The sequence below is a fragment of the Miscanthus floridulus genome, chromosome 8, assembly GCF_019320115.1.
Source record: "Miscanthus floridulus cultivar M001 chromosome 8, ASM1932011v1, whole genome shotgun sequence".
Classification (NCBI taxonomy): domain Eukaryota; kingdom Viridiplantae; phylum Streptophyta; class Magnoliopsida; order Poales; family Poaceae; genus Miscanthus; species Miscanthus floridulus.
Window position 1 is genome coordinate 226,590,357 of NC_089587.1, and position 23,072 is coordinate 226,613,428.

The 23,072-nt window shown below is 47.2% G+C and overlaps 1 protein-coding gene and 1 pseudogene across 1 annotated transcript; both read right to left on the reverse strand.

Annotated features, from left to right (window-relative positions):
- Positions 1-458: 458 nt before the first annotated feature.
- On the reverse strand, positions 459-3,580 carry LOC136475220 (uncharacterized). The gene has a single exon (XM_066472773.1). The coding sequence runs from the start codon at positions 2,022-2,024 to the stop codon at positions 630-632; it is 1,395 nt and encodes a 464-aa protein (XP_066328870.1). The 5' UTR covers positions 2,025-3,580; the 3' UTR covers positions 459-629.
- A 133-nt stretch (positions 3,581-3,713) lies between these two features.
- LOC136475221 (uncharacterized) lies at positions 3,714-5,915 on the reverse strand (annotated as a pseudogene).
- Positions 5,916-23,072: the final 17,157 nt, after the last annotated feature.

The window sequence follows — 23,072 nt, forward strand, 5'->3', positions numbered from 1 at the left end:
GTTCGACACGAACCGGTTGCTATGTGACTATATATGTACCCAATTTTACACAAGCTCTTCTTTTCAAATCTTAGCTTGTTCCGGTATATCTATTCTTCTTCTGTATGTAACAGAAGGTGTAATTGTGTAAATAAACCCAGAAACATGGTTACCCAAGATGCATGCAATCGAAATGACTGTCTCGCTACTTCTGTTTTCATTGTCAATATGATATACATCACATGGTTTTGCTCACCGATTTTCCAGAGCTAATAATAGCATCTGAAAGTATTTACATATATTTTTCATTTCATACGCGGCATGCGCTCCCATCCTATGATGTGATATCTTAAGCCGTATGGCTTTCAGTGTTCATATTGCTTCAACTACTTCAGAGTAGAATTAATAAGGAACTTGCACCCATCCAGTGATGTTCGAGATTACAACTGGGGCTCACCCTAAGACAATGGGGCCAAACAACGTCTGCCACTCACACTTAAGACAAATTATTTATTACACATAACATGGGCTAATAGTGCCTTACATTATTCCTTCATTTTCCCCCTTCAGATGGGCATGACATGCTGCCCACAATTATTCATTACTACAGCATTATTACCTTACCACAATACTACGGATGTTCTGGCTGCTCATTTCACAAGTCCCAGGTTGGTGATGCCTGCTGCAGTACGAGGCCACTCACTCTCCTTGGCCTTGTCCAGCATCACCCTACCCCAAGACACCCAGGATTCCCATGTCATCCTTTTGTCCCAGCTGACGCCCCATTCCAGCAGCAACTTGAGCCCTTCCTCAGCCTCTTTCTTCGCCTCTGCGTACCTCTCCATGTTGAGATACAGCTGTGCAGTAACCAGGTGAGGCTCTCCTACAAACGGGTTCTTTTGAATACTCTCCAACAGGAGCTTCTCCACTTTCTCCCAGTCTCTTTCCTTCCTGTCATCACTGCATATGGCCTCCCAGTAAAGGTCCCTTGCAGCTATTTGCTCTTCAGGATCCAGCACCTTGGTGCAGTAGTTAAACACCGGTGGGATCACCAGCATGATTTCTTCGTCTCGGTCGAGGCGGATAGTCTCTCCCATCTTGTTCCTCTCCTGAGTGTAAAGCTCTTCCTCTCTAAGGATGAGGTTGTAGAGAACTCCCAGCCTTGATGCTGCATTCATCCAGAGACCGGGCTTGCAAGTTCCTGGCCACAGAGCACCCCAGTTGTTGCCGCGGAACTCCAGCCGGCCATTCTCGTTATCATACAGCTTGTCTTGGTAATCAATGTACTGGTCGCAGATGTCGGCGATAGTCATCAGAATAAAGAGTGCTATGATCCTGCGCGAAAGTGATATGGGTTCACCAGTCTTGAAGTGCCTTGCTTCGATGCCCTTTGGTGGAAGAAGCTTGCAGATCTTCTTGCGCCATGGCTCAGACGCGTCAAATGTGCTGGTCTCCCTAGCTGTCTTGATGGACAGGTCAGAGGCAGCTAGGTGATCCCTCAGCTCCGCGTCGGTGTACTGGAAGTGGAGCTCTTCGTGGATTAGCTTGTGGCGCGGGACGGCGCAGAACAGGAAAGCTAGACGTTCAACTGGTGCGCCGATGAGCCGCTGCACGTCCTCACGGGTTGTGCTTGGTTCGAAGATGGAGACGTTGACGTATGAGTTGGCATACGATGAGTGGAAAAGGCCACATCGAGCGATGTCAAAGGGCGCACCCCACAGTCGGACAATGCGATGGAAATTGAGCAGGTGAGCTAGGAATGCCCCGTTCTTGTGGTGACGCTCACCGGCACCGGCTGAGCGTAGGATGGAGAGAAAGGATGGGATCTCTGGGTCGATTTTCTCTAGCTCATCGCGAAGGAATGGTTGAGCAACTGCAAAGAGGGATGGTAGGTTCTTCCTATGGGTTTTCAGGTCGGGGGAACAGAAACCTTGTTGGGTAGACATGCTGATGCAAGATTTTGTAGTAGGTGATGATGTCTGATAGGGACTAGTGAGGGTGGGTGCGAATTTATAATCCTCTTGGCGTGTTAATCTGTCCAACATCTTTTAATGAAGGCAGTGGTAATCATGGTGAGTGAACTGGCTATTAACATCTGCCAACTAGGATGCTGGACTTTTCCTCAGGGTAGTTTTGCTATAGACAAATTAGTTGCAACCTCTTTTGTTGATGCTTATATATGAAGAGAGCATGTTAATACATCCAAGCTTTTCTGGTAGAAGTAATAAGTATGTGGCTGGCGTGTGAATGACTAGGATTTTCCAACTAGGATTTTTGGCCTTTTCTTAGGTTGGTTTTGCTACAGACAAATTACTTTCCACCTTTCTGTTCATGTGAAGAGTCTGAATGTGTTAACAAGCCCAACCATTTCCTGATAAAACTAACAAGGATAGTTCATCAAGGGCTTCAAGAGTTTCCAACCAAGATTTTGGATATATTACTGGTTGTTAAGAAGATCTTGGCGCCATATGTAGCTATCTGTATTGTTTCTTTGATTCTTTCAATAAAAGCTCTAGTTGGGTTATTGGAGTTTTCCATGGGTGTGTTCCATGGGCATGTTGCTATAAGAAAACTTGTAGTGTTGGTGCGTCCTGACTGATAAAGTGATAATGGTTGTTGTGCGTGGCTCCAAGATTGCCAATAAGGGTGGTAGCCCCTTTCCTAGGTTTGTTTGGCTATAGACAAGTTAGCTTTATACTTGATGCCTTGGTGCTGATCCGTGGTGATGCTAATGCAATCAACTCTACGAGTAACAGCAAGTACCATTTCTTTCATAGGTACAGTGCAACATATGTTCCCATAGTTGCATACATATATCTTTGGATCCGAACTCATAAACTTCATACTTGACCTATACTTGTATGATTTAGTGAAGAAAAAGTTCGCTCTAGTTAATCGGTAAGTAGAGATGATAGGACATATTGGTTCAGTCAACTACATAACTCATCCTATAAAATCAAAGGCCAATCTGACACATGGACTTGAATCATGTTTCTTGTATCTTTGGACAACTTTTCCTTGCGTTCTATTGACTGGACTTAGCAAGCATAGTTCAACTCTACTGTTACCCCCTTTTCTGTAAGAAGTTTGACTTATACTATACATAATTTAATTTAAAAAAAGCCCTAACATCAATAGTTGCTGATTTCGGTTTGGTTTTGAACATACCTTGCTTATACAAGTTTCAACATCTAATATGTAGTCATCAAGCTTAGGGGCCCAAATGACACAACCTACAGTTTAGACATTCATGTTGCCTTTTGTGTCTATGCTTGTCTACACTCTACAGTTTTTGTTAACACATCTACATTTTCTGGAAGAAATAGATAAGACTACTCTATCTTAATGAAATGACACGCAGATCTCCAACGTAGTTCGAGGAAAAAAAAAGAAATGGATAAGACTACTTCATGAACAGCTTCAAGAGTTGCAAACTAGTCATATGCTGGATATTTTTTATGATTGGTGTTTGCTGCAGACAAGTTATGTTTGATGTGCCGATAACACATCTGAATATTTTGTTGCGACCTGTGAGTAGATGACGCATCTTCGTCAATAGAAAATATATAGGATAATTACCAATTTGTTGCATCAAGTGTGAAGATCCAATAGTGCCATAAAGGCTTAATTGTTGTTGAATTAAATGTCAAAAAATTCTTTGCAATTTGCAGTCTCCTTTAGGAGCGGAAAAGGAGGAGATACTCCACTTTCAGTCTATCTATACGAGGGAATGGTTTATGTTGTTTCACTTCCAGTGCTTTATTTCACATTAATATCTGAATATCCAAGTACAAGCGGCCTGCTGAACTAAATTAGGTAAGATGAGCCTATGAATAGGCTAGTTTCCTTATTTTCTAGCATAGTCCATTTTGACTGACCATGGGTTTATTATTTCGTATACAAATACAGTAGGTGCTTTACATATTCTGAGAAGATGACATGTGGGATCAGTATCGGCAGCTGCAGCCTACATATCCATCCATCCGGCAAGACACAAACGGCCATTTGGGGGATGAGTCCTGATCATTTGACAAGCCCTAGGCTGAGAATGCCGAATGAGGTATGAGGCCAATCCTTCTCGCTGGCCTTGGTCAGCATCGCCCTGCCCCAAGACACCCACCCCTCCCATGGCATTCTCTTGTCCCAGCTGCTGCCCCACTCCAGCAAAAGCTTGAGACCTTCCTCAGCCTGCATCTGTGCATCGCCATACCTCTCCATGTTAAGGTACACCTGTGCAAGCACCAGGTGTGGTTCTCCTACAAACGGGTTCTTGGCAATGCTCTGCTGAAGGAGCTCCTCCACTTTGAGCCAGTCTGATGCCTCGTCGCCGCGGCATACTGCCTCCCAGTAGAGGTCTCGTGCCACCTTCTGGTCATCAGCGTTGAGCACTTCGGTGCAGCCGTTGAACACCGGGGGGATCACCAGGTCGATGTCCTCATCTCGTCCAGCAGAGCCATTGCTTCCTTGTTGGCCGGTGGCATGTGCTCGTTGCGTGATGTATATCTCCTCCTCGCGGATGATGAGGGTGTAGAGTGCGCCCATGCGGGAGCTAGAGGTGACCCAGAGGCCGGGCTTGCCGGTGCCAGGCCAGAGGGAGGTCCAGGTGTTGCCACTGAACTCGAGGCGGCCGTTGGTGTTATCGAAGAGGCGGTCCTTGCCAGTCGAAGAGCTGGTCGCTGAAGTCTGCTATGGTCATGAGGAGGAACGTTGCTGCTATGCGCCTGGATAGTGCCACATCCTCCCCTGTCCTGCAGAACAAAGATGCAATTCAGGTGCGCCGTCCTGAAACTGAAACCGCCACAAACTTGTAGAGTTGAGACTCATTATTATGATTTTGGTATTGTATTTTGTTTGATTACTAGATACTAGGTCCTATGAAACAACTAACTGTAAATGATCAATAAGAAGACCTCAATTGTGGGGTCTAGCTGGGCAATTGATATGTCACCTCATCGTGACATATATATTTGTAAGTCTGATCCAGTCCGTGAGCATGCTTACATACAACAAGGGAAAAGAAGGAAAGAAAAGTCTAAAGCTAATGTCAACATCTTGCTTGCATATACTCCGTATTATTTGTGAGCTGCTCGTGCTCGTTGCTGGAATCAATGGATTCCATTTATCATCTATGCAATTGTTGGTGAAGCAATATGGATAGAGTAAACTGTTTGGATGGTACAGCACTGCACTGACACGGTAGTAGTACCTGATGTGCTTGACCGTGATGCCGTCGGGCGGGAGGAGGCGCTGGATCTTGCGCCGCCACGGCTGGGCGTCGTCGAACACCCCGCGCCGGGCTTCCCGGAGGGATGCCTCGGAGCTGGCGAGGTCGTCGAGGAGGTCCTGGTCGGAGTAGTGGAAGAGCAGGTCGTCGTGGACGAGCTGCTGCCTGGGGACGACGCAGAAGAGGTGGACGAGGCGCTCGGCGTCCGCGCCGACGACGGCGGCGACGTGGGCGCGGCCGGTGTCGGGCTGGAAGATGGCGAGGTTGACGTAGGAGTTGGAGTAGGCGGAGTGGTAGAGGCCGCAGAGCGCCACGGCGTCGGGCGCGCCCCACAGGCGGAGGATCCGGTGCACGTCCAGGAGGTGCGCCAGGAACGTGCCGTGCTTGTGCCAGCACTCGCCGGCGCCCGCAGCGCGCAGCACGGCGGCGAGGCCCGGCAGCGCCGGGTCAACGTCCGCCTCTTCGCCCCGCAGGAACGGGCGCGCCGCCGCCAGCGCGTCGGCCAGGGACCGCGACGGCTGCGCCGCCGCCGTGGCTGCTGTAGCAGGCGCGGCGACGAGATCCTTGGTTGCGTGCGGTGGCATGGTGGCTGTGTCGTGGAGATCGTGATCACCACCGGACCCAGATAGGAGAGGTGGTTGTAGGCAACTTGGACACCGAGGGGAGTTCCACCTCAACCAAAGACCAAACCAGTGGTGGCCATTTCAGTGCCGAGTGAGCAGCATAAGATAGAGACGGTGGAAAAGACGACATTTTTTGGGGTTGCAGTTGCGGTACGATCGGATTCCCATTTCCTCTTTCCCTATACAACTCTAGGAATTCAGAGATAGACCTGGATACGTTCGGAGCATGGCAAATAAAGAGAGCCATCAATAGAGTTGCCAATCTTGTTTTTTTTACTAATATAAACAAGGTTGAAACCAATCGTTCTTTAACAACTTGGACTTCCATCTCAACTCTCAATCTTTTCGCACTTACTAAATTGGATCCAATTGCACGCGTATCGATCATCAATTAATGGGTTCCCAATGTAAATGTACATGAGAGAAAAAAGTATAAAAGTGACTGAGGTGATTTGGAAATAGTCTGAAATTCCTAATACACAGTTATCTTCTATCTTTTACAAGCCATATTTTAGAAAAGGTTGGAGAAACCCAACTGTTGGGGATGCCATAAGGTTTGGGCCCCCCCTCTGTGAGAAATAGCTTTTGACCAACGTTTCATCCTCAGAGGCCAGATGGTCCACTGACGAAACCACTGGCGAAAGAAGTCGTTTGTTTTCACCCGGCTTGCGTGGGAAAGCATAGTAGCCTTCGACCAACGTTTCACTCGTAAGGGCCGATGGTCCACTGACGAAACCAATGGCGAAAGAAGTCGTTGGTTTTCACCCGGCTTGTATGGGAAAGCATATTAGCTTTCGACCAACGTTTCACCCGCAGAAGCCAGATGGTCCACTGACGAAACCACTGGCGAAAGAAGTCGTTTGTTTTCACCCGGCTTGCGTGGGAAAGCATAGTAGCCTTCGACCAACGTTTCACTCGTAAGGGCCGATGGTCCACTGACGAAACCAATGGCGAAAGAAGTCGTTGGTTTTCACCCGGCTTGTATGGGAAAGCATATTAGCTTTCGACCAACGTTTCACCCGCAGAAGCCAGATGGTCCACTGACGAAACCAATGGCGAAAGAAATCATTGGTTTTCACCCGGCTTGCGCGGGAAAGCATAATAGCTTTCGACCAACGTTTCACCCGTAGGGGCCAGATGGTCCACTGACGAAACCAATGGTGAAAGAAGTCGTTGGTTTTCACCCGGCTTGCACAGGAAAGCATAATAGCTTTCGACCAACCTTTCACCCGCAGGACCAGATGGTCCATTGATGAAACCATTGGCGAAAGATATCGGTGGTTTTCACCCTGCTGTTACGACTGAGTAGAAAAGCTTTCAACCTCCATTTCACCTGTTGCGATCGGATGGTCCTCTGACGATACCGATGGTGAAAGACATCCATAGCTTTCATCACACCAGCAAGTAATCTGATGTGAAATGCGATGCTGGGGGAGCCTTTCGGCTTGCTATAAGCTAACCGATATGATATGATGTGTCATCTTGCAGGTCTTTCGTCGTCATTAGCCCTCGTCCTTTCAGCAAGGTCCTCCGTGCTTTGGCCATGGGGCCCGGGCGAGGGGGGCCAGCCGAGGAAGGCGTTCACCGAAGGGGGTCGTAAGCTGAATGGACTAAAAGCGCCTACAAGGAAGAGGAATATGCTTAGGGATCTGAGTAGTTAGGAGGGCATTTGGGTCTTTGTAAAGATACGGATGTGTATAAATAGAGCTCCATGTGAGCAGTGTAAAGGAGAGGATGGAACCCTAGTTCCTTGATTAATACACATAGGAGAAAACTAAAATAAACCATAAATTGGAACCAAAGGGCACTTGAAGATCATGACACTTCTATTGATTAATTAATTATTAATAGCGGCTATCTTCATCGAAAAAAGAGTTGTAAGGAGCAATAGTAATATTGTTATTAATGGTGTGATGCGAGGCATGGTAGAGAATTGATTTTATCAAATGTTTAGTTTATTATATCCTGTGTTGGCCTGCCTTACCATTTCTAGCTACATGCCTACATGCCTATATAATGGGGTCTAAAAACTTGGACTGATATTAACAGTTCGACTACAAGAGGTTTCGTTCCGAAAAATTTCACCGTTTCTACCGTCCCCCAGTCTCCAAAGGATCGTTAGAAGGACGAATGGCCACAGAGACGCATCAAGGCCAGAGGGGGTGCTGGCATTCCAAACTTCATCGTCAGTCAGTAGTGATGTATGGCTTAGCCCAATGATCTCCCAGAGCTGTATGCTGGTTGAGCAGTAGAAGAAGACGTGATGCCGATCCTCCACTGATGTAGCACATCGTTGACACTGATCATCGTCCACCACATGTTTCGCATGAAGATTGACCCTTGTACTTAGCCTGTCTTTGAAATAGAGCCAGGCAAACACCTTAACCTTGTTCAGCACCCGGGTCCCCCAGATACGTCGACCATGCACATCTGTAGAGTCTTGCGAACTGTCTAGGGCGATGTAAGCCCCCCAGGCAGAGTACAGTTTGCCGTTCAATTTGAGAAGTCGTAGGTCCAGGCCATCCCTGAGATTTATTCCCTGCAAGCAAGCAATGAGGCTGTCTAGCTGAGCGCTAGTAGCGTTGGTTAGCCAAGGTCTTAGCCGCAGGTCAAACCCATTTTGGAAAACACATTGCACCGATACATTAGGCCTAGTAGTATGCGAGAAAAGGGCAGCATGAGTGGAAAAGAGAGGACCATCGAGAAGCCATTGATTGAACCAGAAAGATGTAGACGAACCGCAGTTAACATTGACATAAGTAATAGAGCGAAAGGTGTTAAGTTCATCGTTGATAATCCTCCAGAGGTAGCTCTAAGTCCCAGTGACGGAGGTGTCAAAAGAAGCAGCATCGCGCAGTAACCAATCTTTCCAGCTAGCAGGTGTTATGAACGACGTATAGGAATATAAAGTAAAAGAATCAAACCACAGAGGAGACACACGATTTAACGTGGAAAACCCCTCCGATGTGAAGGGGAAAAACCACGGGCACCAGCCAGCAACAATCTCACTATCTCAAGAGTTTTGGGTTACACGCCTATGGCGGCTTACAAGAGAATCAAGTCTCCACGAAACCCTAGCAAGGGTATATATACCGTACCGTACCGCGGGGGGCTCCGCCCCCCGCACCCCCCGAGCACAGGGGCGAGACCTGATGGGCCGGCTTCAGACTCCGCTACGCTCCGGCCCAAGCCTCCGGCGACGGGCCTCCGCTTCGCTCCGTCAGAAGCCTGGCCTATATTCTGGAGTGAATTTGGAACAACTCCAACAAACTCCACCTTGAGACAAATTCATCTTGTATCATAAATCAACCCTTCATCCTGAACATAACAAAGATAGAAAACCACTGGTGCCAACAATAGTCTCTTGGACTATCCAATTAAACCAACTAAGTTTGAGCACAGCTCAAACTTAGCAACAGGAACAGGCTTTGTCATCATATCAGCAGGATTATCATGAGTACTAATCTTGCATACCTTCAGCTTACCTTCTTCAATCACATCACGCACAAAATGATACTTGATATCTATGTGCTTAGTTCTCTCATGGAACATCTGATCTTTAGTGAGGTAAATTGCACTTTGACTGTCACAGTGCAAACTTATGCAAGATTCAACTCCACAAAGCTCAGCGTACAAACCTTTCAGCCAAATTAATTCTTTGCACGCTTCACAAATAGCTATATATTCTGCTTCAGTAGTAGACAAAGCAACAACTGACTGTAAAGTAGCCCTCCAACTCACAGCACAACTGCCAACAGTAAACACATAACCTGTAAGTGATCTTCGCCTGTCCAGATCAGCAGCATAATCAGAATCCACATAGCCAATAAGACCCTTATCAGTTCTTCCAAACTTTAAACAGGAATCCGCTACGCTCCGGCCCAAGCCTCCGGCGACGGGCCTCCGCTTCGCTCCGTCAGAAGCCTGGCCTATATTCTGGAGTGAATTTGGAACAACTCCAACAGCAGGCTCATGGGAGAAAAGCTTATTAATGAATTTCATGAGCAAGCAACAATTTTGCAGCTCCAGATCTTTAACCCCCAGGCCGCCATTTTCCTTGCTTGCTTGAACATTTTCCCACGCGACGAGGCACTTGGAGCCGTGGCACACCTCATCGCCAGTCCAGAAGAAAGCACGACGGCGCCGGTCGATTGCTTTGATGACCGTTTTGGGAACTTGAATAGCAGACATGAAGTGGAGGGGAATGGAGCTAAGAACAGCAGTGGAGAGGGTGAGTCGCCCGGCCCTGTTGAGGAGAGAGGTATGCCAGCCCGAGAGGTATTTGTCACAGGATGAAATCAAAGGGAGGCAATCGGCCACCGAGATCTTGTGAGGGGATAAGGGGAGACCAAGGTAGGTTTGAGGGAAGGAGGACACCGTGGTGCCAAAGACAGTAGCAAGATCAGTAGCGGTTTCAGAAGGAATGGAAACGGGGAGGAAAGTGGTCTTGTGATAGTTGATGGAAAGACCAGTAGAAAGTTCGAAGAGCTCAAGGATTCTTTTGGTAGCAAGGATGGCTTCAGAGGAGCAGTTGAGGAAGATCAATGTGTCGTCAGCGTACTGAAGAACGGGGCATGGCTGACCAGGAACAAGGGGGTGATGAATGCAAGTAGCTAGCGAGGGATGCTGAAGTAAACGGCGTAGGACGTCGGCAACAATGATGAAAAGATAGGGTGAGAGGGCCTGTCGTGGCCCTTTCGACAGTTAATCCACCTCCCGGGGACGCCATTGAGAAGAACAGCGGTTTTACCAGTTTGCAGCAATTCAGTTATCCAAGTGCACCATCTATCAGTGAAGCCACGACAGTGGAGGATACGATCAAGGCTGTCCCAACTAACGCAATCAAAAGCTTTATGGAAGTCAAGCTTGAGGACAATGGTGGGTGTGTTCCGCCTGTAGCAGCAGTGGAGCAGTTCAGCGGCGTAAGCAAAACTGTCGGCTATGCATCGATCCAGCACAAATCTAGATTGGTCACTACCAATCAGCGAAGGGATCAGAGGTTGCAGGCGATTGGTGAGAACTTTGGAGATGCCTTTGACAGTAGAATTTTGAAGTGCTATGGGCCTGAAGTCCTGGGGCTTCCGAGCGTCTTCTCTTTTAGGGAGGAGCACCAGATAAGAGCGGTTCAGACGTTCCAGCTCAGTGGAGTGAGTGTGAAAGGCATCAAAGAGAGCAAACAAGTCGGGAGAGGTAGTAGACCATGTTGCCTTGAAGAACAACGGACCAAAACCATCCGGGCCCGGGCTGGCATTGGAGTGCATATGCCGATAGGCCAGGTGAATCTCATCGCGATCAAAAGGAGCATCTAGGTGGCTGAGAGCCAGAGGTCCCTCTGGGTAAAGATCATCAAGCAGGAAATTCCAAATGGTCTCACTTGGACAACCCAGAAGGTTAAGATAAAAGAAATGGAGGACGGCGGCTTTTTGGTCGTGGTTGTGAAGCTCACATCCATCATGCTCAATGATCTAGATTTTGTTTTTACAGTGGCGTTGGTTCGCGCAAGCATGGAAGAAGAGAGTGTTCTCATCACCCTCGACCGCAGCCCTGACCTTGCTTCTTTGTTTCCACATCAGCAGCTTAGCATGACTGCATGAGTGACTATGCTAAGGATGCTGACAATGACAGTCCTTAGATTGGTTTCAGACTGGGATAAGGGTCGACGTTCCTCTACGAGATCCATCAGGTTGATTACTATTCGGCAATCCTTTTCTTGCTGTGCTAGGTTTGGCCGCTGCTTCCTCCAATTTCTGAGCGCGGAGCGAGTTTCTTTCAGTTTAGCGGCAAGCACGGCAGCATGTTCACTGTTGTTCGTCCGACAACTCCACGCTGAGGCAGCAACCTCCCAGAAACCGGGATTCTGAACCTAGTAATTCTCAAAGCGAAAGAGCTTAGATTTAGGAATGGAGGTAGAGATATCAACTTTCAGCGGTACATGGTCAGAAGTAGTTCTAGTAATTACAAGGGAAGAAAGGAGAGAGCTGGGAAGGACCTCATCCTAGGCAAGATTGATGAAAACTCTATCAAGACGCTCGAGAGTCGGGGCACTGCGTTTGTTGGACCAAGTGTATCTTCTGTCCAGGAGGGGCAGTTCAATAAGGCACATGTCGTTGATGCAATCGTTAAAAGCTTCAGCTTCAGCTTGACGGAAGTTAGAGTTGTTTTTCTCATGAGCATACCTGATCATATTTGTCGGTCCCTCAATTTGAGAGTCCTCAGTGCATCCGTATTTACGCCAGGATTACACACAAATACGCACTAATCACAGGGATAGTACACACACACACATATATATATATATATATATATATTAAAAGGTTCCGAGCTTTATTGATATATAGAAATAGGGTCTTACAACAGTAGCCCAAGGGGCATGGTCATAGGCTACATATCTAACGGAAGGCTACGGCCGTGAAACGATATTATTGGTGGTTTCTAAAACGGGATTATTATATAGCAAAGCGACATCCTATTCCACAGGCAACTTGAGCGTGGGCGAAACCCTAGCCTCGATGTCACATTTCTACGATCGTATCTCCTTACGGGAAACATAATCCTCGCGGTACGCTTCATCTTCGAAGTCATAATCTTCTTCTATGCCGAGGTCTGTGAGTCAACAACGGGTGAGTACATACGTACTCAGCAAGCCCTAACCATTGGGTGAAAATAGAAGTGTAGTGGTGATTATAATTAAGGGTTGGGTCCTAGTGGAGTATTACCATTCCCACTGGTGCCCGGGTTAACATCAATTCTATTACCAGTTTTATTACGCATAAAAGTAAAGTTAATCATTGTATCTCATCCTAGCATTTGCCCATTTCAAGGATGTGGCTATTCGAATAGATTTAATAAACTCTGCAGAGGTGTATAAATTTCCCCACACGATAGGTGCAACCTCATCCATGATCAATGGACGAAATAGACCTAATGAGACATCATACCCGAATGTACGCGATCTTAGATGTCCATATAACTCTACTACGGCTTCTTAGGGGTTGGAACACAAAACCAGGAAGATACCAAATCCCCCAAAACGTGGTGATACCAAATCATCACAAAAGATAAACATGGCTCGAACACGGCCAAGAAAACAGTGGCTCGAACGCGGCCTAAAAACCAAAAGCTTAACGTGGAAGATCACATAGCATCCACGCCAACCAGACACGGAAGATCACAAGTTTGAGCTACGCTCCGGCCCAAGCCTCCGGCGACGGGCCTCCGCTTCGCTCCGTCAGAAGCCTGGCCTATATTCTGGAGTGAATTTGGAACAACTCCAACAAACTCCACCTTGAGACAAATTCATCTTGTATCATAAATCAACCCTTCATCCTGAACATAACAAAGATAGAAAACCACTGGTGCCAACAATAGTCTCTTGGACTATCCAATTAAACCAACTAAGTTTGAGCACAGCTCAAACTTAGCAACAGGAACAGGCTTTGTCATCATATCAGCAGGATTATCATGAGTACTAATCTTGCATACCTTCAGCTTACCTTCTTCAATCACATCACGCACAAAATGATACTTGATATCTATGTGCTTAGTTCTCTCATGGAACATCTGATCTTTAGTGAGGTAAATTGCACTTTGACTGTCACAGTGCAAACTTATGCAAGATTCAACTCCACAAAGCTCAGCGTACAAACCTTTCAGCCAAATTAATTCTTTGCACGCTTCACAAATAGCCATATATTCTGCTTCAGTAGTAGACAAAGCAACAACTGACTGTAAAGTAGCCCTCCAACTCACAGCACAACTGCCAACAGTAAACACATAACCTGTAAGTGATCTTCGCCTGTCCAGATCAGCAGCATAATCAGAATCCACATAGCCAATAAGACCCTTATCAGTTCTTCCAAACTTTAAACAGGAATCCGCTACGCTCCGGCCCAAGCCTCCGGCGACGGGCCTCCGCTTCGCTCCGTCAGAAGCCTGGCCTATATTCTGGAGTGAATTTGGAACAACTCCAACAGCAGGCTCATGGGAGAAAAGCTTATTAATGAATTTCATGAGCAAGCAACAATTTTGCAGCTCCAGATCTTTAACCCCCAGGCCGCCATTTTCCTTGCTTGCTTGAACATTTTCCCACGCGACGAGGCACTTGGAGCCGTGGCACACCTCATCGCCAGTCCAGAAGAAAGCACGACGGCGCCGGTCGATTGCTTTGATGACCGTTTTGGGAACTTGAATAGCAGACATGAAGTGGAGGGGAATGGAGCTAAGAACAGCAGTGGAGAGGGTGAGTCGCCCGGCCCTGTTGAGGAGAGAGGTATGCCAGCCCGAGAGGTATTTGTCACAGGATGAAATCAAAGGGAGGCAATCGGCCACCGAGATCTTGTGAGGGGATAAGGGGAGACCAAGGTAGGTTTGAGGGAAGGAGGACACCGTGGTGCCAAAGACAGTAGCAAGATCAGTAGCGGTTTCAGAAGGAATGGAAACGGGGAGGAAAGTGGTCTTGTGATAGTTGATGGAAAGACCAGTAGAAAGTTCGAAGAGCTCAAGGATTCTTTTGGTAGCAAGGATGGCTTCAGAGGAGCAGTTGAGGAAGATCAATGTGTCGTCAGCGTACTGAAGAACGGGGCATGGCTGACCAGGAACAAGGGGGTGATGAATGCAAGTAGCTAGCGAGGGATGCTGAAGTAAACGGCGTAGGACGTCGGCAACAATGATGAAAAGATAGGGTGAGAGGGCCTGTCGTGGCCCTTTCGACAGTTAATCCACCTCCCGGGGACGCCATTGAGAAGAACAGCGGTTTTACCAGTTTGCAGCAATTCAGTTATCCAAGTGCACCATCTATCAGTGAAGCCACGACAGTGGAGGATACGATCAAGGCTGTCCCAACTAACGCAATCAAAAGCTTTATGGAAGTCAAGCTTGAGGACAATGGTGGGTGTGTTCCGCCTGTAGCAGCAGTGGAGCAGTTCAGCGGCGTAAGCAAAACTGTCGGCTATGCATCGATCCAGCACAAATCTAGATTGGTCACTACCAATCAGCGAAGGGATCAGAGGTTGCAGGCGATTGGTGAGAACTTTGGAGATGCCTTTGACAGTAGAATTTTGAAGTGCTATGGGCCTGAAGTCCTGGGGCTTCCGAGCGTCTTCTCTTTTAGGGAGGAGCACCAGATAAGAGCGGTTCAGACGTTCCAGCTCAGTGGAGTGAGTGTGAAAGGCATCAAAGAGAGCAAACAAGTCGGGAGAGGTAGTAGACCATGTTGCCTTGAAGAACAACGGACCAAAACCATCCGGGCCCGGGCTGGCATTGGAGTGCATATGCCGATAGGCCAGGTGAATCTCATCGCGATCAAAAGGAGCATCTAGGTGGCTGAGAGCCAGAGGTCCCTCTGGGTAAAGATCATCAAGCAGGAAATTCCAAATGGTCTCACTTGGACAACCCAGAAGGTTAAGATAAAAGAAATGGAGGACGGCGGCTTTTTGGTCGTGGTTGTGAAGCTCACATCCATCATGCTCAATGATCTAGATTTTGTTTTTACAGTGGCGTTGGTTCGCGCAAGCATGGAAGAAGAGAGTGTTCTCATCACCCTCGACCGCAGCCCTGACCTTGCTTCTTTGTTTCCACATCAGCAGCTTAGCATGACTGCATGAGTGACTATGCTAAGGATGCTGACAATGACAGTCCTTAGATTGGTTTCAGACTGGGATAAGGGTCGACGTTCCTCTACGAGATCCATCAGGTTGATTACTATTCGGCAATCCTTTTCTTGCTGTGCTAGGTTTGGCCGCTGCTTCCTCCAATTTCTGAGCGCGGAGCGAGTTTCTTTCAGTTTAGCGGCAAGCACGGCAGCATGTTCACTGTTGTTCGTCCGACAACTCCACGCTGAGGCAGCAACCTCCCAGAAACCGGGATTCTGAACCTAGTAATTCTCAAAGCGAAAGAGCTTAGATTTAGGAATGGAGGTAGAGATATCAACTTTCAGCGGTACATGGTCAGAAGTAGTTCTAGTAATTACAAGGGAAGAAAGGAGAGAGCTGGGAAGGACCTCATCCTAGGCAAGATTGATGAAAACTCTATCAAGACGCTCGAGAGTCGGGGCACTGCGTTTGTTGGACCAAGTGTATCTTCTGTCCAGGAGGGGCAGTTCAATAAGGCACATGTCGTTGATGCAATCGTTAAAAGCTTCAGCTTCAGCTTGACGGAAGTTAGAGTTGTTTTTCTCATGAGCATACCTGATCATATTTGTCGGTCCCTCAATTTGAGAGTCCTCAGTGCATCCGTATTTACGCCAGGATTACACACAAATACGCACTAATCACAGGGATAGTACACACACACTATATATATATATATATATATATATATATATTAAAAGGTTCCGAGCTTTATTGATATATAGAAATAGGGTCTTACAACAGTAGCCCAAGGGGCATGGTCATAGGCTACATATCTAACGGAAGGCTACGGCCGTGAAACGATATTATTGGTGGTTTCTAAAACGGGATTATTATATAGCAAAGCGACATCCTATTCCACAGGCAACTTGAGCGTGGGCGAAACCCTAGCCTCGATGTCACATTTCTACGATCGTATCTCCTTACGGGAAACATAATCCTCGCGGTACGCTTCATCTTCGAAGTCATAATCTTCTTCTATGCCGAGGTCTGTGAGTCAACAACGGGTGAGTACATACGTACTCAGCAAGCCCTAACCATTGGGTGAAAATAGAAGTGTAGTGGTGATTATAATTAAGGGTTGGGTCCTAGTGGAGTATTACCATTCCCACTGGTGCCCGGGTTAACATCAATTCTATTACCAGTTTTATTACGCATAAAAGTAAAGTTAATCATTGTATCTCATCCTAGCATTTGCCCATTTCAAGGATGTGGCTATTCGAATAGATTTAATAAACTCTGCAGAGGTGTATAAATTTCCCCACACGATAGGTGCAACCTCATCCATGATCAATGGACGAAATAGACCTAATGAGACATCATACCCGAATGTACGCGATCTTAGATGTCCATATAACTCTACTACGGCTTCTTAGGGGTTGGAACACAAAACCAGGAAGATACCAAATCCCCCAAAACGTGGTGATACCAAATCATCACAAAAGATAAACATGGCTCGAACACGGCCAAGAAAACAGTGGCTCGAACGCGGCCTAAAAACCAAAAGCTTAACGTGGAAGATCACATAGCATCCACGCCAACCAGACACGGAAGATCACAAGTTTGAGCTACGCTCCGGCCCAAGCCTCCGGCGACGGGCCTCCGCTTCGCTCCGTCAGAAGCCTGGCCTATATTCTGGAGTGAATTTGGAACAACTCCAACAAACTCCACCTTGAGACAAATTCATCTTGTATCATAAATCAACCCTTCATCCTGAACATAACAAAGATAGAAAACCACTGGTGCCAACAATAGTCTCTTGGACTATCCAATTAAACCAACTAAGTTTGAGCACAGCTCAAACTTAGCAACAGGAACAGGCTTTGTCATCATATCAGCAGGATTATCATGAGTACTAATCTTGCATACCTTCAGCTTACCTTCTTCAATCACATCACGCACAAAATGATACTTGATATCTATGTGCTTAGTTCTCTCATGGAACATCTGATCTTTAGTGAGGTAAATTGCACTTTGACTGTCACAGTGCAAACTTATGCAAGATTCAACTCCACAAAGCTCAGCGTACAAACCTTTCAGCCAAATTAATTCTTTGCACGCTTCACAAATAGCCATATATTCTGCTTCAGTAGTAGACAAAGCAACAACTGACTGTAAAGTAGCCCTCCAACTCACAGCACAACTGCCAACAGTAAACACATAACCTGTAAGTGATCTTCGCCTGTCCAGATCAGCAGCATAATCAGAATCCACATAGCCAATAAGACCCTTATCAGTTCTTCCAAACTTTAAACAGGAATCCGCTACGCTCCGGCCCAAGCCTCCGGCGACGGGCCTCCGCTTCGCTCCGTCAGAAGCCTGGCCTATATTCTGGAGTGAATTTGGAACAACTCCAACAGCAGGCTCATGGGAGAAAAGCTTATTAATGAATTTCATGAGCAAGCAACAATTTTGCAGCTCCAGATCTTTAACCCCCAGGCCGCCATTTTCCTTGCTTGCTTGAACATTTTCCCACGCGACGAGGCACTTGGAGCCGTGGCACACCTCATCGCCAGTCCAGAAGAAAGCACGACGGCGCCGGTCGATTGCTTTGATGACCGTTTTGGGAACTTGAATAGCAGACATGAAGTGGAGGGGAATGGAGCTAAGAACAGCAGTGGAGAGGGTGAGTCGCCCGGCCCTGTTGAGGAGAGAGGTATGCCAGCCCGAGAGGTATTTGTCACAGGATGAAATCAAAGGGAGGCAATCGGCCACCGAGATCTTGTGAGGGGATAAGGGGAGACCAAGGTAGGTTTGAGGGAAGGAGGACACCGTGGTGCCAAAGACAGTAGCAAGATCAGTAGCGGTTTCAGAAGGAATGGAAACGGGGAGGAAAGTGGTCTTGTGATAGTTGATGGAAAGACCAGTAGAAAGTTCGAAGAGCTCAAGGATTCTTTTGGTAGCAAGGATGGCTTCAGAGGAGCAGTTGAGGAAGATCAATGTGTCGTCAGCGTACTGAAGAACGGGGCATGGCTGACCAGGAACAAGGGGGTGATGAATGCAAGTAGCTAGCGAGGGATGCTGAAGTAAACGGCGTAGGACGTCGGCAACAATGATGAAAAGATAGGGTGAGAGGGCCTGTCGTGGCCCTTTCGACAGTTAATCCACCTCCCGGGGACGCCATTGAGAAGAACAGCGGTTTTACCAGTTTGCAGCAATTCAGTTATCCAAGTGCACCATCTATCAGTGAAGCCACGACAGTGGAGGATACGATCAAGGCTGTCCCAACTAACGCAATCAAAAGCTTTATGGAAGTCAAGCTTGAGGACAATGGTGGGTGTGTTCCGCCTGTAGCAGCAGTGGAGCAGTTCAGCGGCGTAAGCAAAACTGTCGGCTATGCATCGATCCAGCACAAATCTAGATTGGTCACTACCAATCAGCGAAGGGATCAGAGGTTGCAGGCGATTGGTGAGAACTTTGGAGATGCCTTTGACAGTAGAATTTTGAAGTGCTATGGGCCTGAAGTCCTGGGGCTTCCGAGCGTCTTCTCTTTTAGGGAGGAGCACCAGATAAGAGCGGTTCAGACGTTCCAGCTCAGTGGAGTGAGTGTGAAAGGCATCAAAGAGAGCAAACAAGTCGGGAGAGGTAGTAGACCATGTTGCCTTGAAGAACAACGGACCAAAACCATCCGGGCCCGGGCTGGCATTGGAGTGCATATGCCGATAGGCCAGGTGAATCTCATCGCGATCAAAAGGAGCATCTAGGTGGCTGAGAGCCAGAGGTCCCTCTGGGTAAAGATCATCAAGCAGGAAATTCCAAATGGTCTCACTTGGACAACCCAGAAGGTTAAGATAAAAGAAATGGAGGACGGCGGCTTTTTGGTCGTGGTTGTGAAGCTCACATCCATCATGCTCAATGATCTAGATTTTGTTTTTACAGTGGCGTTGGTTCGCGCAAGCATGGAAGAAGAGAGTGTTCTCATCACCCTCGACCGCAGCCCTGACCTTGCTTCTTTGTTTCCACATCAGCAGCTTAGCATGACTGCATGAGTGACTATGCTAAGGATGCTGACAATGACAGTCCTTAGATTGGTTTCAGACTGGGATAAGGGTCGACGTTCCTCTACGAGATCCATCAGGTTGATTACTATTCGGCAATCCTTTTCTTGCTGTGCTAGGTTTGGCCGCTGCTTCCTCCAATTTCTGAGCGCGGAGCGAGTTTCTTTCAGTTTAGCGGCAAGCACGGCAGCATGTTCACTGTTGTTCGTCCGACAACTCCACGCTGAGGCAGCAACCTCCCAGAAACCGGGATTCTGAACCTAGTAATTCTCAAAGCGAAAGAGCTTAGATTTAGGAATGGAGGTAGAGATATCAACTTTCAGCGGTACATGGTCAGAAGTAGTTCTAGTAATTACAAGGGAAGAAAGGAGAGAGCTGGGAAGGACCTCATCCTAGGCAAGATTGATGAAAACTCTATCAAGACGCTCGAGAGTCGGGGCACTGCGTTTGTTGGACCAAGTGTATCTTCTGTCCAGGAGGGGCAGTTCAATAAGGCACATGTCGTTGATGCAATCGTTAAAAGCTTCAGCTTCAGCTTGACGGAAGTTAGAGTTGTTTTTCTCATGAGCATACCTGATCATATTTGTCGGTCCCTCAATTTGAGAGTCCTCAGTGCATCCGTATTTACGCCAGGATTACACACAAATACGCACTAATCACAGGGATAGTACACACACACACATATATATATATATATATATATTAAAAGGTCCCGAGCTTTATTGATATATAGAAATAGGGTCTTACAACAGTAGCCCAAGGGGCATGGTCATAGGCTACATATCTAACGGAAGGCTACGGCCGTGAAACGATATTATTGGTGGTTTCTAAAACGGGATTATTATATAGCAAAGCGACATCCTATTCCACAGGCAACTTGAGCGTGGGCGAAACCCTAGCCTCGATGTCACATTTCTACGATCGTATCTCCTTACGGGAAACATAATCCTCGCGGTACGCTTCATCTTCGAAGTCATAATCTTCTTCTATGCCGAGGTCTGTGAGTCAACAACGGGTGAGTACATACGTACTCAGCAAGCCCTAACCATTGGGTGAAAATAGAAGTGTAGTGGTGATTATAATTAAGGGTTGGGTCCTAGTGGAGTATTACCATTCCCACTGGTGCCCGGGTTAACATCAATTCTATTACCAGTTTTATTACGCATAAAAGTAAAGTTAATCATTGTATCTCATCCTAGCATTTGCCCATTTCAAGGATGTGGCTATTCGAATAGATTTAATAAACTCTGCAGAGGTGTATAAATTTCCCCACACGATAGGTGCAACCTCATCCATGATCAATGGACGAAATAGACCTAATGAGACATCATACCCGAATGTACGCGATCTTAGATGTCCATATAACTCTACTACGGCTTCTTAGGGGTTGGAACACAAAACCAGGAAGATACCAAATCCCCCAAAACGTGGTGATACCAAATCATCACAAAAGATAAACATGGCTCGAACACGGCCAAGAAAACAGTGGCTCGAACGCGGCCTAAAAACCAAAAGCTTAACGTGGAAGATCACATAGCATCCACGCCAACCAGACACGGAAGATCACAAGTTTGAGCTACGCTCCGGCCCAAGCCTCCGGCGACGGGCCTCCGCTTCGCTCCGTCAGAAGCCTGGCCTATATTCTGGAGTGAATTTGGAACAACTCCAACAAACTCCACCTTGAGACAAATTCATCTTGTATCATAAATCAACCCTTCATCCTGAACATAACAAAGATAGAAAACCACTGGTGCCAACAATAGTCTCTTGGACTATCCAATTAAACCAACTAAGTTTGAGCACAGCTCAAACTTAGCAACAGGAACAGGCTTTGTCATCATATCAGCAGGATTATCATGAGTACTAATCTTGCATACCTTCAGCTTACCTTCTTCAATCACATCACGCACAAAATGATACTTGATATCTATGTGCTTAGTTCTCTCATGGAACATCTGATCTTTAGTGAGGTAAATTGCACTTTGACTGTCACAGTGCAAACTTATGCAAGATTCAACTCCACAAAGCTCAGCGTACAAACCTTTCAGCCAAATTAATTCTTTGCACGCTTCACAAATAGCCATATATTCTGCTTCAGTAGTAGACAAAGCAACAACTGACTGTAAAGTAGCCCTCCAACTCACAGCACAACTGCCAACAGTAAACACATAACCTGTAAGTGATCTTCGCCTGTCCAGATCAGCAGCATAATCAGAATCCACATAGCCAATAAGACCCTTATCAGTTCTTCCAAACTTTAAACAGGAATCCGCTACGCTCCGGCCCAAGCCTCCGGCGACGGGCCTCCGCTTCGCTCCGTCAGAAGCCTGGCCTATATTCTGGAGTGAATTTGGAACAACTCCAACAGCAGGCTCATGGGAGAAAAGCTTATTAATGAATTTCATGAGCAAGCAACAATTTTGCAGCTCCAGATCTTTAACCCCCAGGCCGCCATTTTCCTTGCTTGCTTGAACATTTTCCCACGCGACGAGGCACTTGGAGCCGTGGCACACCTCATCGCCAGTCCAGAAGAAAGCACGACGGCGCCGGTCGATTGCTTTGATGACCGTTTTGGGAACTTGAATAGCAGACATGAAGTGGAGGGGAATGGAGCTAAGAACAGCAGTGGAGAGGGTGAGTCGCCCGGCCCTGTTGAGGAGAGAGGTATGCCAGCCCGAGAGGTATTTGTCACAGGATGAAATCAAAGGGAGGCAATCGGCCACCGAGATCTTGTGAGGGGATAAGGGGAGACCAAGGTAGGTTTGAGGGAAGGAGGACACCGTGGTGCCAAAGACAGTAGCAAGATCAGTAGCGGTTTCAGAAGGAATGGAAACGGGGAGGAAAGTGGTCTTGTGATAGTTGATGGAAAGACCAGTAGAAAGTTCGAAGAGCTCAAGGATTCTTTTGGTAGCAAGGATGGCTTCAGAGGAGCAGTTGAGGAAGATCAATGTGTCGTCAGCGTACTGAAGAACGGGGCATGGCTGACCAGGAACAAGGGGGTGATGAATGCAAGTAGCTAGCGAGGGATGCTGAAGTAAACGGCGTAGGACGTCGGCAACAATGATGAAAAGATAGGGTGAGAGGGCCTGTCGTGGCCCTTTCGACAGTTAATCCACCTCCCGGGGACGCCATTGAGAAGAACAGCGGTTTTACCAGTTTGCAGCAATTCAGTTATCCAAGTGCACCATCTATCAGTGAAGCCACGACAGTGGAGGATACGATCAAGGCTGTCCCAACTAACGCAATCAAAAGCTTTATGGAAGTCAAGCTTGAGGACAATGGTGGGTGTGTTCCGCCTGTAGCAGCAGTGGAGCAGTTCAGCGGCGTAAGCAAAACTGTCGGCTATGCATCGATCCAGCACAAATCTAGATTGGTCACTACCAATCAGCGAAGGGATCAGAGGTTGCAGGCGATTGGTGAGAACTTTGGAGATGCCTTTGACAGTAGAATTTTGAAGTGCTATGGGCCTGAAGTCCTGGGGCTTCCGAGCGTCTTCTCTTTTAGGGAGGAGCACCAGATAAGAGCGGTTCAGACGTTCCAGCTCAGTGGAGTGAGTGTGAAAGGCATCAAAGAGAGCAAACAAGTCGGGAGAGGTAGTAGACCATGTTGCCTTGAAGAACAA